The 15,710-nt window shown below is 37.8% G+C and overlaps 1 protein-coding gene across 2 annotated transcripts in view; it reads left to right on the plus strand.

Moving 5' to 3' along the window:
• The first annotated feature begins 583 nt into the window (after positions 1-583).
• cep350 (centrosomal protein 350) overlaps positions 584-15,710 on the plus strand; it is a 37,569-nt gene continuing 22,442 nt past the window's right edge. For both annotated transcript variants that reach the window (XM_015015157.1, XM_015015158.1), the window contains exons 1-15: positions 584-943; positions 3,064-3,152; positions 3,252-3,295; positions 3,393-3,501; positions 3,590-3,755; positions 4,814-5,415; positions 5,545-5,658; positions 6,356-6,472; positions 8,369-8,488; positions 10,976-11,709; positions 11,811-11,929; positions 12,489-13,495; positions 13,618-13,771; positions 14,240-14,313; positions 14,664-14,841. In XM_015015157.1, coding sequence (XP_014870643.1) covers positions 3,077-3,152; positions 3,252-3,295; positions 3,393-3,501; positions 3,590-3,755; positions 4,814-5,415; positions 5,545-5,658; positions 6,356-6,472; positions 8,369-8,488; positions 10,976-11,709; positions 11,811-11,929; positions 12,489-13,495; positions 13,618-13,771; positions 14,240-14,313; positions 14,664-14,841 — 3,614 coding nt within the window. In that variant the 5' untranslated portion in view covers positions 584-943; positions 3,064-3,076. The remainder of the gene's footprint in view (positions 944-3,063; positions 3,153-3,251; positions 3,296-3,392; positions 3,502-3,589; positions 3,756-4,813; positions 5,416-5,544; positions 5,659-6,355; positions 6,473-8,368; positions 8,489-10,975; positions 11,710-11,810; positions 11,930-12,488; positions 13,496-13,617; positions 13,772-14,239; positions 14,314-14,663; positions 14,842-15,710) is intronic.

Genomic DNA, 15,710 nt, shown 5'->3' on the forward strand with positions numbered 1-15,710 from the left:
ATTGCCATTAAGACTAATCTAAGCTATATAAATAACTACGTTAGGATAAATGGGAAGATAAAAAAGAAAACTGTTAGCGTTGAAAATTGCATAAATTAACCAGATTCTAGCTAATGCGATGATTGTCAAGAAACAAACAAACTAATGCCGTGCAGGCTTGTATGTGTCCACACATCTGTGGTATTTTTCTATGCAATATTCATTTTGACCACGAGAGGGTAGTAAAGCCTAAAAGGTCGTTCTTATGTTGTTGCTCATGAGCATGGGGTAAATGTGTTTTACATTAGTATTTTAATCTAATAGCTTATTTCACACTTGTATCATTTCAACTAAACCGTACATGTGTAAATCACACGCTTTACTAAATTTATTTACGCAAATTACAGAAAAAGACAAATAATTCTGAAATTTTTTATAATAAAAACTATTATTAAAGTAATTAAAAATATATATTTTTAAAATATAACTAACCAACTAAACTAACTGAAAACCCTGACCAAACTTTGCTGTTAATTTAGTGTTTGCAGAAGGGGAGTGTCACAAATGACGCAGGCCAACTATCGCGGTATTTCGGTGTCAGTTACCTACCCGTCCTAGATACTAGTTTCACCGTTGAAAACATCAACATAGTAACCCGGGAAAGGCGACCTCTGAAAGACAAGACGACATATTTCCTTAAGGAAACTTCACAGCTGCTTTGGACACGATGACTTTTTCTAAAGAAAGCTTAAATAATGGATATATGTCGCTGTAAAAAGTTGATAGTTTAGTTGCTGTAGCTTTTGGCTAGTCTACTAGCTAACGTTAGCTGGCTAACGCTAACGGTAGCAAACAGATCGCTAAAGGAAATCAAAAGCGAACTGTGGATATTTTAGGAGTTTCGTATTATGAGTTCATCAGCGTAAATGTGGACAATTAGACACACCGGGTCGTCCTCTTAAAGGTATGTGTTTTAAGTGTTGACAAATAAGTTGCTAGGCTAAGTTAATGATTTTCCTGCCACCTAGCGAAACTCTTTCGAGTTTGCGGCACAGACTATTGCCTGGATTGAATTTATGCCAATTGAAGTCGGCAGCGACTGAGCAGTGGTTACAGTTTTGTGTTAGATTTTCATACGTTATTAGAAAATCTCGAATGCATTTTTAAAATAAAAATTTGTTGAAAGTGAATCTGTTTAAATGACAGTGTATTCAAACCCGACTCTTTTGTTAGTTCTTAATTATGCCCTTTATAAATTTTAGATAAGGACCTGTAGATTAAATTAAGAAGTCTTTTCCCACAAAGTTTAGCTTTAATGTTGTTTTTTAAATGGTTAGTTTTTGATGTAACTAGCAATTCACATGATCTAGCTGTTTGCGTTTTGCTAAATACATTTGAATTAAGTAAAATAAATGTATCTTGTGAATTAATTTTCTGTTGATTTGTTAGATACACAGTAATAGTTCAGTTATTAACATTAAAATGAAAACAATGGTTACTCTTCCTGTAAAAAGGAAACCCCAATCTCTAGTTCCTCTTCATATGCTTGGGTGAAGTTGTGTTTTGCATATTATGCCATTTGTGGTTTGAAGTTAGATTGCAACAGTTTTCTCTATGTTCATGTCTATGAACATAGTTAGATGTGACAGCGTCTAACTATTGCTTGGACTGAGTTGCATATTTCTCATAACAGTGTTTTGCCATAGTATGTTAGCATATAAAATATTATTTAAAAAATAGTACAGCATTAACACATAGGCAGATTCAATTGTGTCAAATAAAGCACAATTGCTTTATATGACTATCTTTAACAACTCCAATTGTTAAAGATAGTCATATAAAGCAATTGTGCATGCCCACCACTCTTGTGTATGCTTGTGGAATAAAGTGTTTGTGTTACCTCGTGCATTACACTGAAAGTAATACATATACCGTTTGATCTTGGTCGTAACAGCAGAGGAGTGGTTTACATTTGACAAAGACACCTTGAACTTCCACCACATCAATAGAATGTGTAGCATGTGTAAAAGGTTTTAATAAAAAACAGAACTTGTATTTCCTTGTTGATTATGCATTTAAAGGATACATCTCCTTTAGTTTCAGTCTTATTCACTTTATTTACTTAATAAGCTGTAAATGGTTGGACAAGTTGGCATCACACACAAGACTTTTCCTAAAAGAAACTCTAGGTATTTGATGAAGTCAAAGACATTAACCGTTTCATAGTAATTGTTATCTAACGCTTAGAAAAAAATGTACTGCATTTATTCTTGGAAGCAACCAGGATGGTGTTTTAGTTGCTCAGCAAGAAGTGTTTAACAATGCAGACGTATGCAGTTTCAGTTCACGTCTTTGCCAAAATGAGCCAGTGTTGGTCAGTTTTAATATTTCAAGAAACAGCATGAGTACTTCAGTTCTAGAGGATGTCCCTATTGGTTTTTGTTTGGTCATATCCCACATCTTAAAAGAAAAAGCTGTCGCAAAGAGACAAGTAGTTGTTTTCATCTCACTGGTTTCACCTCTTGGCTGTGTCACTTGATTGGTATGAGTAAAAGGCATGACTTATAAAAAAAAATAAAAATCACATGACTATGTGGAGTTTAATGGATTCACAATAAACTAACCAGTAGTGCCTTTATTAGAGAGTTGTGTCCGGGATGGATTACATTTACAAATTCGTCAACACAGTATTGTCATTATTTTATGTAAAAGAGGTTCCCTAATTAGAGCTAAATAATGGGTATCTATTATGTGATAAAAAAAAAAAACAGTACTTAGGTTGAACCGGTCTTCTGACTCAGCTGTTCAGGTGCTTTCAGTAAACAGAGCTTTGCTGATGCTTGCTTTCATCAACTGGGAGTGCTTTTTTTTCTTTACAAATTATGTGTTTTTTGTTGATTTATTTGACTTTATTTTGTAAGGAGTTTATAAGGCTGTCTGTCTTGAAGCCAAGCATATATATTTTGTCTTTTGTGTCATGATTTCAGTTACTCTTCTGTTTTTTTGTTTTGTTTGTTTTTTAAATCCAATCTACTAAATAAATTGAATTTGTAACTTTTTAAGAACTGTTAAAATTGACTGCAGGTGAGTGGGAGAGATGAGGAGCAGCAGGAGGACTGAAGTACCCCATACAAGATCTGCTCAACTGCTTACTGATCACAATATTGGCACAGGTGTGTTGGGGAATTGTAAATGTAATTTGTGTTAGTAGTTCTACAGTAATATCTGATCAGTTTATGATTGGGATTTACAAAAAAAAAAATGTTTTTCAGAGCTGACAACTGCATGGAAAACTTTGGCCCAGTCCAAAGCTGCTGTAAGTAAACATGACAGTGATATTTGTTTGTCATTTATTCATTAATTGTCGCAGTTGCCTTGGACTACAGTATTTTCTACCTGCTTGTATTTTGTAGCTGCGGCATATAGAAAATCGCTTGGAGGCCACTCCAGGAACTGCTGCTCTTCTGGACTCCATCCCCATCTCCCCCAAGAAGAAAACATCAAGTTCATCTCACAGCAGGGGTGAGTTACTTCAACATGCATCAGCTCCATTCTGACACATGTGGTTTTTAGAGTTGAGATTACTTGTTCCAACCTCTTTTCTTTATAGATGGGCAACAAGGTGATGAATCTAGAGGGACTTCAAAATCCAGAGGTGGAAATCAGCAGAGTCCAGCGAAGAGCAGCTCACGCAGCCCTTTGAGAAATACCACTCAGGACAGCAATGTACGGAAGAACAGCAATGTGGAGTTCAGAGAACCTCTGGCCTCATACAGGTAAGCTAAAGGAATTTAACAACAATTACTGGCTGAATTACTGTTACATTGCTGTACTTGAGTTTGGTGTTGACTAATGTTAAATATCTTAATAGTTTCCCCTGGTTTCACATTGACTTTAAGTTTAATGGTTGTGAGAATGGCTTTAGTAAATGCGACATATTTTAAAACTAGGAAAGCAGCAGTGCATTTATTCATGCCAGACATTTTCAGTACACTGCTGTCGGTTCAGGGGGCACCTGTACCAAAGGATTGATGTTTTAAACCTACACACCTGCAGAACATTTGGTTTCTTGAGCTAAAGTACAGAGATATATACATTTGTGCCACGTAACTTTTAAAGGCTATTGCTAAACATGAAGTTTGAGCACACACATTATGCTGTTTGAAAACATTGTTTCCCTGTTAACTACAGCAAGTTAACAGGGAACTAACAGCAACAACTTGCTGTTAGTTTTGCCCAATAGTTTTGACTGATGGACAAAACTAAAGCTGTGTATCAGTGAAGTGTAACAGCAATAAAGCATACAGCTCGTTCTAAGTTGAACTTACCGATAATGATTCACTTACCAAATGTTACGTAACATATGCAAAGTAAAACATATCTTAAGTAGATGCCTGTAGCAATGTAGCCAAGCCTATTAATCAGCTGATGTTTTATTTGGATGTGAAAAAATAGGGTACATTTGGAAAATGATTCATGTGATTGGGTGATTCCGTGTGTGAAAAGCAGTTTTGTGTCATTAATTATTTTCAAATATAAGGTGAGGCAAACTCTGATAACTTGTAAAGGTTTTTTTATTGAGTTCTTAAGAGCCATTCGCGGCCTTAATCTTCAGCGTGCAATGGGAAATGTATTTTCTTTCACAAAACTCTAACGGCTTAAATTTGATGTTTTTTCAAATTTCATTTTGTTCCTGCATATGTTAAGTGCCGAGATACTCTCCTACACAATGAAATAATTTCAAACTCTGTTTCATTTGTAAGTTCACTGAGCTGTAAATTAAAACTAAATCCTGTTTCTCTTCTTGATCCCATGTAATCTGGTGTACGTCCAGAGAGGCCACCCCGCCTTCACATCCCTTTTCTCAGCTGGAGGCCTACAATCTGCAGTCTGTGCCAGGGTCTTCATACACATCCTCTCTGCCTAGCTCAGATCCTCTGCCCAGCCAGCTGATCTACCAGAGAGACACCAGGGACAAGCAGACTGACGGGGACTTGGACAGCACACGCTCCTCTGCACTGGAGAGTGCCGAGGTGCGCTACCTCAATGACCAGCCTGTCTTGGACGGCCTGAAGACAGAGCAGAACACTCACAAAGCACAACTTGTTATGGATAGTCACGAATCAAAGAGTTTTGCTCGGACGCCCAGCTCTTCACGCCAAGGGGAGAGCACTCCTTCCTCAAGTCCTGGCTCAGTTTCCCAACGCTTGGAAAACCTGAGGCGACATCAGCCGGATGATAAATTAGAAAAACTGAAAGAGCGCATTCGAAGACAGAGGCAACATTTGGAGGAGATGGCAGACAAGGAAAAGTCTAAGAGTTGTCTTGAAAAGCCCATTGTTGCATTTGTTGAGGGTGACAATGTTGGTTCAAGCAGCATGCCAGCAGCAAAGATACGGAAAGTCACAGCAGCACCGCCAGCGCCTATATACAAAGGTATTTTACTAAATGTATTTTTCTCATTCGTTAAGCTTTTATGTTTTGACTGCCTACATTAGAATGATGTCTATACTTTTCAGTAAGAAGTAAAGTTTTGCAATGCATTTCTTTTTTTTTTATTCACAGGTTTCAACAGTGCAGAGACAAAGGTCCAGATTCCTGATGGTAAAGTTTGGAAAGAGGACGAATTCCATAACTTCAACAGAAAAGTTTGCAGAGACATATCATACCAATTTCCTGGTAAATATATTTACAAGGCCACTCAGTGTTTTAGTTTACCTTACTCTAACGGGCAAGACCCTAAACTCTTTGTCTTGATTAATTGGACAGGTTTGCAACTTTGTTGTTCTTGTGTTTTGATTAATATTCTGTTGGGTTTTTTTATGTATTTGAGATGAATACGTCTATTAAATCAATGATTGCATAGGATTTTCTTAATTTTGAAACACCTCTGAATGTTAGAGTTTTATAAAAGAAAAAATATAAGTGTCGGAATAGGCACAGGATGAGATGAGAATCTGAATCTTATGTCAAAATACCATTATTTTACTGCGTCATCCTGGTGTTTACACAATCTCCTTTTGTTTTCACATTCTTACTAGCCAGATGTATTTCTTAGCTTGCTTACATGCAGAACAGCACAACAGGTTATTCTGTGCACTATGCAGGAAAAGAAAACTCTTCCCTCCTCAGTGGTTTCACTAACATCTCATCCGGTTAAAGGCCTTTAAATCATAGGATCAGTGTGACTAGAAATGTTTGTGACTTTGAAAATGTCTTTGTCTTTTTTTTTTAACCTTACTATACCTACAAGTTATCTGATTATGTCTAACTGGAAATGCTGTGCTGTTTTTTTGTACACATATAGTATCCAAAATAAGAAATTCTGTTTTATTCAGTCTGTTGGGTATTTTCTTTATTTGTCCTTTCTGTACAGAGAGCAGCAAATTCAGGCATCAGCATCAGAGAACAGAAAGGTCCAAGGAGAAGAGGCCATCCAAACCAGTCAGGAAGGTCCAAAAAGTTCCCCCGGTAGAGCAGAATTTTAAACCAGGTATAGTTCTCTTTACTATACTGTATGTAGGGTAACACAGTATTGAATCTGCATTTAATTATGATGAAAAATGGAAAAACCACCAGACTTCTGCTTCATGCTTCTCTTCTATTCTGCCGTTGATTTCATGTTAGAAACACTTTCGCTGAATCCAAAACAGACTTCCATTAATGTCTATAAAATGAGTCCTACCACATTCACAGGGATAGTGTAGTTGTTTATAGTTACTCATCCATCTTTTAATACAACTCTGTGAATTAATGAGCTACAACATTTAATTTTCCTTTGGGATCAAAAAAGTATTTTTGAATCGACTTGATAATGTCTTATTTTAGTCTTCAACTATCCTGGTTGTGTCAGGGTAAAAGCTATCCCTCGGTCTGCTCTGCACTTCACCCTTTTGAGCCAGCAACCCGAGGACATGAATGTGAAAAGTCTGTGCTCACATCAGATGAGTTCATAGATTAAACGATGGGCTCTGAGGTCTACGTTGCTGACCTAGATTTGTCTTACATGCACAGTTTTCCAAGCACTACATTATTTTAACCAGGGATACTGCTCTACTGATCCAGAGTTATGACCCTAATCCCCATAGATTTGTTTTCTACTATAAATTAAATGTGCTTTAAAACCAACAAGAGACACAAAGACACAACCAGGCTTCAGCCATGTACTACTTTTTTGTGGGTACATGTGATTATTTACCATCTTCATCGGTTTTTGTGCTTCTTTGTGCTGCTTTTATTAATTTTGTTTCTCCTGGTGTTAACGCTTTTAAAGTTTTGGAATCCACGAGTAAAGTGCTTCCCTTGAGCAGCTTTTGTCAGACTGGAGCATTTTGCAAATTGACATGGACATTTCAGAATACAGCTTCATATTTAAAGGATTAAAAAAAGAAAATCTTTAAATCTTTGTTGGTTAAACACCAGCTGCTTCTGCATGGCTGGAAACAACACAGACAGTTGTTGGAAATAGATTGCATACAATATTCTGGCTCCTTATTTCAACTTCTGTTGTTGTTTAGTGTGTGTGTTTGACAAAAGTGGATTATTTGTGATTCACTGAACAGGAAGAAATCTGATGTTTCTTTTTCTCTTGTGTTGTTAGACCAGGCGGTTAGGGTGCATAGTGTGCTGTCATGTTTGTAAAAAGTTGCTGTGAACAATCTCTTCCGTTGTTCTTGTCATCTACCTCCGTGTTTGGTGATTCCTTGTCTTTCTGTTCACCTCAGTTTCACTATTTGTTTAGCAGCCACACAGAGCACATCATGTAAGAGAGTTCTAAAGCAAAAATAATCAGGTCCAAGTTAAATCTAACCGCATAAAGGTCAAGTAAGTCAAATTATAACCAAAGTTACTTTGCTGTGTTAGTAATTATAAACATATGTTAGTACGAAACTGACAGTTATCTTTTGAAAAAATCCAACAGATTGCTCAGAAATATGTGTGCAGTCCCTCAAGTCTGACTGGTCTGTGCTTCATGTTGGAACGCTTCTATAAATAGACGTCTGCGATCTGCGGCCAGGTTCACTTGGCTCATCAACTCGGCTCAAACAGCTGCTTGGTTATTTGATGTAGAATACTTGGAACTGTTGTGAATATTTTGTGCACAAGACATTGCAATGCATTGAGTCATCTGTCAGAGCAGGTGAACCGTGTCAAAGGAAGTCCTTTTAGACAGGACAAAGGTGTTAGGTTGTCAGAAAGGCAACCTAACAAATCTAATTTCTACAGAAAACTTCATTTTATTAATTTTTTTTCTAACCACTTTACTCTAATCACTAAAGATCTTCATAGAACCATACACTCATGTTTCCCTTTACCTATGTCATTCTGCTTTATCGTAATGCCATTTTCAGCACTCCCATCTGAACTGTGTATGTTGTTCCTTTTGCAGTGATTAGTCCTGCATCATGGCGTGAGGGCCAAAAACTGGTAAAGATGGTACTAGGTCCTGCTCCAAAGCTAACCAGTGAAGAGCACAGTTCCCATCCAGGTGGCAGACTGACCCGAACAGGTGGGGCTCAGGAACATGAACTGTTGACCCGCCATACATACCAGCACATAATGTTCTGTCATGAGATGCTGTTTGAAGTGGTTACAGGCAAACATCAGACAGTATACGTGGTTTCAACAATTCAGAATGGCTTTCTCAATCCAACTCCTGTTGGCCTTTGCAATAATGTCTGTGTTAATTATACTAAAAGGTAGAAGGTTTATTGCCTAAGTATTTCATAAACCTTGTGAATAAACTAGCTGGCTGTAATTGTTTTTAAAAATGTCCCCATGCATATTGCATCTGGATATCAGTAAAATTCTATTTTATTAAGTTCAATCTTGTCAAAAATTGTGCATCAAACTGGCTGAGATAATTAAAACACTGCAGTACAGATACAGATACTTTGGAGTGCATTGGGCATGAGTGCTTATGTTGTAAATGCTGTCACATTTTTCCCTGTTGAGCTCTGGGTTAGCCCTCAGTTTATTCCTCCTTTTAGTACAGATGCTCTCAAGTATTTTAAAGCAGAACTTCCCCTGTTCTTGGTAGAGCATTGACCTCTTAATACTTTAAGTCAGCTTAGATTTCTCTTTGAGGCCTACTATAAAAAACGACTCATGTTTTTTTGTGAATATAAAAATGTGTACATTTTTTTCCAATCATTATTTCCTATTTTAAGAACAGAAGTGTATATGGGAGAAGACATGCTGTAAAACAGGGTTTGCTATTTTAAACCGTAGAAGTCGGCATTTGGCATTGCTCCCTACCAGGACTGCATGATACATCAAATTGAAGTCGTCGTTGCAATGACAACTGACTACTTGGATACCATATTTATAAGGATGCTATATTTTTGGTGTCACCCATTCATGCCCTGCCAATTGATTTGACCCTCTGGACAGGCTAACTGCCCTTAATACGCACAGCCAATATTTATTTTTAGTGGCTGAGATGCAGGATGGCACCGAATGTGATAGGGACATCATGTAATGTTAAAGCAAGATAAGATACATAAATTAAGCTAATCATTTTTGGCGTCATTGCAATAATATCTCATATTAACAGTATTGCTTTCTCATCTTAGTTCAGAAGTTTCTCATATCCCAGTTTATTCCATAGCAGATCTCTACAGGTTAAAACACACCAACTTTGCAATGCTTCCTTCAGCCTTACTGTTACCTCTTATGTCTGTGAGCACCGCAGTAATAATGACAGGAGATAATTAAGAATCTTTTTCACTCTGTAACAATATCCACCAGCTGTAGCGCTTTCACTAATCTATATAGACCCAGACAGGGTTGATCAAGCTGTACATGAGCTGATTCCAGCCAGTTAATTTACTTCCTCTATATTTTTTGTTCTTGTTTTTTAGTGTTACTTTTCCTTTTTCTTGGTTGCAACTTATTTAGGTTAAGAAGGCTTTAACTGTTGACGATTGTTTATTAAATTGGGAACTTGCTTTTTATATTATTATTTATAACATTATGTTAAACATAAATTTTGAATTTAAGTTGCACTAAATTATGTAGGTTTTGCGTTGGTTTTCACCTGAATAAGCCAAAATGACATGAGTTAAAAATCCAGAGCTGTTTCAGGTCTCTGACTCAGTGTTGGTGTTGCACTCACACACTCTGAGTCTGTGCTTTCCATTTTATTTTGAATATGTCTGCAGTGCGTGCCACTGACCGGAACAAATACAGATTGACTGGCTTGTCAAGTTGAATGCACAATAATACACAGATTGGTATTTATTGACTGCCCAAGTGCATGCGCCATCTAGTGTGTGTGAAGTCCAGTAAAGCTCTTCACAGACATGCTCTAAAAAAATCTATCTGGATTAGATGGTCCATGGGATTGTTCAATTTGGCCTAGATTAAAGTCGTCGCTGTTAACCCTCTGGCCATGCCTCATTCATTATGTTGATCCTTTCTGGATCTGTGCTACTGTTCAGATATTGTTTTTTTTAGAATGTAGCCATTTGAACATTGAGCATTCAATAGGATTTAATAATTATCTACTTTTGGAATGATCTGTTTTTATGTACTTATTATCCACATTTTACTTATTATTTATATTGAATTTCTGTTATCAAAAGATGAATATGTAAAAAGTGAACAAAAATACCATTATTACTAGGAACTAAACTACTGACATTTTTAAAAGCAGGACAGAAATGTGTGACTAAGTAACATCCATTGCTTTGAATGAGTTATAAAGTAGACTGAGACAAACTAACAGGATGTGTACTCAGACCTCAGGTTTAGAGGCCATGCAGACTTCAGCAAACACTGTTTAAATTTCAATCATTTTCAATTTCTAAACAGTAAATAAAGTTTTCTTCTAACTTTTTAATCCCATATTTGAATTCAAACTCAGAACTAAACTGATTTAAACAGTGTTCTGTCTGTTTTTGTCGTGGGTTTATCATTCTGAGATGTACTGACATTAAAGTGTGTGCACCGTTCACTTACACATCTCAATTTTTTTCCTTATATTTTTCACCAGCTTCCCATCACCACTCGGACCCACATTCAGAACAGAGGAGACACACTCGGCCAAGCAGCACAGAGAGGTCTCGCAGTGCTTTTCAGGAGCAAACGGCCAGCCGCCCTACGGCCTCATACAGTCCCTCTTCCTCAGCTCAGGACAAGACGCTACGGGGAGTGAAGACGGATGTTTTGTCAGTAGACATCCAGGGGATTCTTAATGACCTTCAGCTGGATTGCAAATCAGCTGAAATGGAAGAGCGTGCTCGTAAAAGATCCCGGGGTGTCAGTGGTAGTAGAAGAGGAAGAGGAGGGTCAGGTTCTCGGACGAGGGCGCCGGTCTCTGCTTGGGGATCTACAGGAGTGGCAAACACCAGCTCCAGGGTCTGCCGGAGTGCTAGCCCCACCACACGTCAGCCTGACAATTCTGGCAGAACAAGCAAAAGTGTCAAGAAGCGGCACTATGACGCAGATACAGTTCGCCAATACATTGTACAACAACAAGAGGAGAGAAAGAGGCGACAGGCAGAAGAGAGGAGAGCAGTAAAAGAGGAGGCAGCAAAAAGAAATCAGAGATTGCAGGAGCTGTACAAGAAACAAAGAGAAGTAGCTAGAACTGCGACCCTTTCCTCTGAGGCAGTTGTGGCCCCTGTTCAAAAGCGACTGCAGGAAACCTACACCAGACTTCTTCTGGAGGACGCCCGACTCAGCGAGGCAACACCTGAGCCACATTCTGCACCTTTCATTCAGATGGTATTAGGCTTTCAAATAAGAAAGTTTCTCTTTTTTATGTTTAAGAGCTAAATTGAGGACAAAACATTGTGGAAGTGTGACTAACGATGATTATTTTCCAGAGACCCATGTACCAGCCTTCAGGAGAGTCGGACAAAGAAAACAAAAGAATCGGGGTTTCACAAAGCCCCTCAAGCAGTGACAAGTCTTTGAATGAGCAGCCGCCACTGCCATTATCCAGGTACTGACTTGCTGCAAAATGTTTGCTAATCTGAGTATGAACTTCTTTGTAGAGTGAGAAACTCCACAGACAGAAAATTAGCCACAAATGATACTCTCAAAGGTCAAAGTTGCTGTATCTTATCTGGTGATGCTGGTTCTACCCAATAAAACCAACCATTGACTTGAACTTTCGGTTAACGACTTAGGCTAATAAACAATTATTTTTAATATCAAAGGAAAAAGAAAACAGAAAACATGTGCAGTCTCCTGTAATCGGTGCATGAAAGAACACAAATAACTGACTTCTTTCTGTCATCTAATTTTAAAACAATTATTAGTCATTTTATTTTCCCTAAATAATAATATCACATGGATGGATATAGAGAAAGATACACTGATAAAAGAAAGCTCTAATAAAACAGTATATATTTTTTGTTCCACTTTCATATATTTTCATATTGAGTAGACTGATTTATGTAAAATGTATTTGTTTCAACTGGTTTTCTTGCTTTATGTTTGATTGACTTAATTTTGTTCTGATTATTTGTGAGCCATTTTTCTTTTCTAATCTCTCGCAGGAATGATCTTGAGTTTACCTCTGTGCTTCAGCCTGATCATCCAGCTTTTCAACCCACCAGCGGCGTACAAGTAGCTTCTAATGAACATCTTCTCTCTCAGCTTTTAAGACTGGAGGCAGCATTAGCCTCTAGTAGCAGAAAGTACACTGAACAGCCGGTCACAGCACCTCACCTCCAGTCCCCGACCAGAATGTCTCGTATTGAAGCCCTGAAGGCAAAGGCCACATCCCTCTCAAACCGTATTGAAACAGAGGCGCGAAGGTTCGCTGGACAAGGGATCAACTACGGTGCAGCGACTTCCATGGACGTTGATACCGTTTTGCACCCCAGAACCTCTAGCCTTGATGTTGATCACTGGACAGGAACCGTTGCTCATGCTACAGAAAATAATGACTTCTCCTTTAGGGCGCAGAAAGCGTTCACAAATGCAGCTAATACTTCATATACTGGCATAGTTCTTCCAGGAGCCGGGAATCTGCACGACTTAAATGGAAAGACACACACCGGTTTGACAAATCCACATGCTGGTTCTCCTGGTGTAAATGGGTTAACTTTAAACACTTACACCCAAGAAGACAGGAGGATTATTGGTAACTTGGGCATGGAAGAGAGAACAGAAAAACTAGTACAAAGAATAAGAACTAAAAAACCGGAGAATCTGGTGTATCCATATCAGACTGATCTCTACGATTCAAGTGCTGGTTCCATTAGTGAGGGTCCTCTTCTTAGTGAGGGAAGTTTTTCTGAGGAATACGAAAGTCCTCCTCACTACACCAGCAACCATGGGTGTAACTCGGATTACTTGGAGGCAGCGGACTGCAGCGCAGGTAAAAGAAGTCACAACAAGCGACTGCTTGAGTTCCAGAGGGAGGCAGCGGAGTATGCAGCCCTCAGCCCGCCCTTTACACAACTTAATGGCAGCAAAGCACCATGGGAAGAGCTGAACGAAGGAAGTCCTCTGAGCGTAATCAATATTTTCACGAAAAATGTGCAAGGCCCTATAAAAGGTAAATTCATCCATCAGTGGTTTCTGTTGTAGGATGATTCTACTGTAAAATCCAGTTTTATTTATGAGACATACACAGTTTGAAGTAACACGATATCTTCTTTCCTCTGCTTTATATTTTAGTGAGTGAGAGAGCTTCAGGGAATAATTCTCCACTTCCTCATTCTTCACACTCTGAAAACAACCAAGATGAAGCAGCAGTCTATGAGGATGACTTTGTTTCATCACATAGCAGCAAAACCAGCAGCCATCTAAAGAGAGGCCCCAGGTCACCCAGGTAACAGAAAAACCGAGGCCTCTGTAGCATGACCACTGGGTGGCGTTCATGTCACACAGCTGGAAAGAATGAAAACTTTGCACATATAAATATTTCCTTGAGTTTTAGCTAAAAGACTAAAAAGCGTTATTATTATATATTGTTTCTGTATTTTGGTGTTTGCACATGTTTCAAAGTGTTGGCTGGTTGTTATAGCGGGTTGCTTATTATGTTGCAAATGATGAGTCCATGTGGCCACATACAGGTTTGAGTTTGGGTAATGACATAAATTGTATTCATTAATAAACATCTTATTTAAAATATAATTTAATTTGATCATTTATATAGATATCTATCCTAATTGTTGTGGCAAATATTCTCCTTTGTTTTACCTGCGTCGTGTTAGCATGGTCACTTTAAAAAACTGATCAGAAGTCATATTAGTGCAGAAATGATTTATTGCTAACATTAATCTTTTTATTCATCCAGTCGCTCACAGCGCATTTCCCCTGGCTCAACACCTGGCTCCTCACCGCTTTCCAGGCACTCCACCAGTAAAAGAGGTATAATTGTGTTTTGACTTTTTTTTTCTGCTTTGAGCAAATTGGAAATCAATCGATAGTTTAGTCATCTTTTTAAACAGCAAATTAAACTGAGCTGAATTTTTTTTAAGCTTAGTTTTATTTTTTAGTTGTAAAGTTTGGTACAAAGTCATCCATAATGAGGGTTCACAAAAGATGGGTTTGGAAAATTGGGTTGAAACAACAAGTGATGTGGATTAATATTTTAGAATATTGTCTTAGCATTAATAGCAAAGCATAAAAATTACATTTTGCTGTGTTTAATCACTGTGCCCATTTTTAAATGTATTAGTTTCTATGGTATAAAAAAAAACTGTTTGATGTGTCTACAGCAACTATTTCAGACCAGAGTGACGCAACTCTTGTAGAAGAACAGAGGAGTTCACCGCTTTCAGAAACTCTCTCCTCTGACCACAAAAAGAGAGCTTCAGACAGAAGTTTGAGTCAAGCTCAGGCCAAAAGTGCAGATTCTGACACATTAGGAGAACCTTCAGCCTATTCTCCACAAAGGTAAAGTCCCATGCAGATTACAATTAAGAAATTGGTTTGTTTAATTTGTTATTGTACAACCTAAGCCTTATATCATTCACATTCTTCTTCAAAAAGACCTTTTGTTCTTGAAAACTCATCCTTCTTGTGTTGTAGTAGACTTACTACCTCCATCCAGACTGATGAACACGCAGCTTCCTCTTGCTTAACACATAATCACTAGCTAACTTTCAAAATGGATGACTGTGAAACACATTGTGTGACTCATCAGTGAGTCGTACAGAGGCTTGGGAGTGGGCCATTCATGAAAATTGAGTGTTAACATGAGTTTGCTTTTGTTGTATTTAGCCTTCTAGGCTTTTAACAATTTTTAAAAGTATTGAGCCAAATTTACGTATTTTTATTAGAGAGAATCATTCAAAGTTCTTAAAGAGACGTTTTAGGAAACAGTGGACTCTCTGGTATTTCATTTGAGAAAACATTTGCTGGAAAAACCAGTTTGACTTCACCGTAAACCTGAAACATGAGCTACAAGCAAAACTCTATGCCACCATAGAGTATAATAAGACCTCAGTGCTTCTAGTAGCAGCAGCGTCTGAAAAGCAGGAGTCATCTAATTAGCCGACATTCCTGAAATTACTCAAATTTACTTTGTAACTCAAATAACTAAATAGTATACTCAAAAATGGATACTGTTGCTCATCGGAAGAAACAATTATGCTTTTTCAGCTGAATTAGAGCAACTCAACCACTATACACAAATCTAAAGTTCAGTTTGAGTTTAAAGAAAACATTTATTTTGAATGCTTTCCTGCTTTATTCCTATATTTAAACGCATAAAGTTTCCTCATAGAGTTCCGCTTATTGCCATATGTACACACACACACACA

Source organism: Poecilia latipinna, unplaced genomic scaffold (assembly GCF_001443285.1).
Source record: "Poecilia latipinna isolate Pla-1442-1.1 unplaced genomic scaffold, P_latipinna-1.0 Scaffold1888, whole genome shotgun sequence".
In the NCBI taxonomy this organism is placed as follows: Eukaryota; Metazoa; Chordata; class Actinopteri; order Cyprinodontiformes; family Poeciliidae; genus Poecilia; species Poecilia latipinna.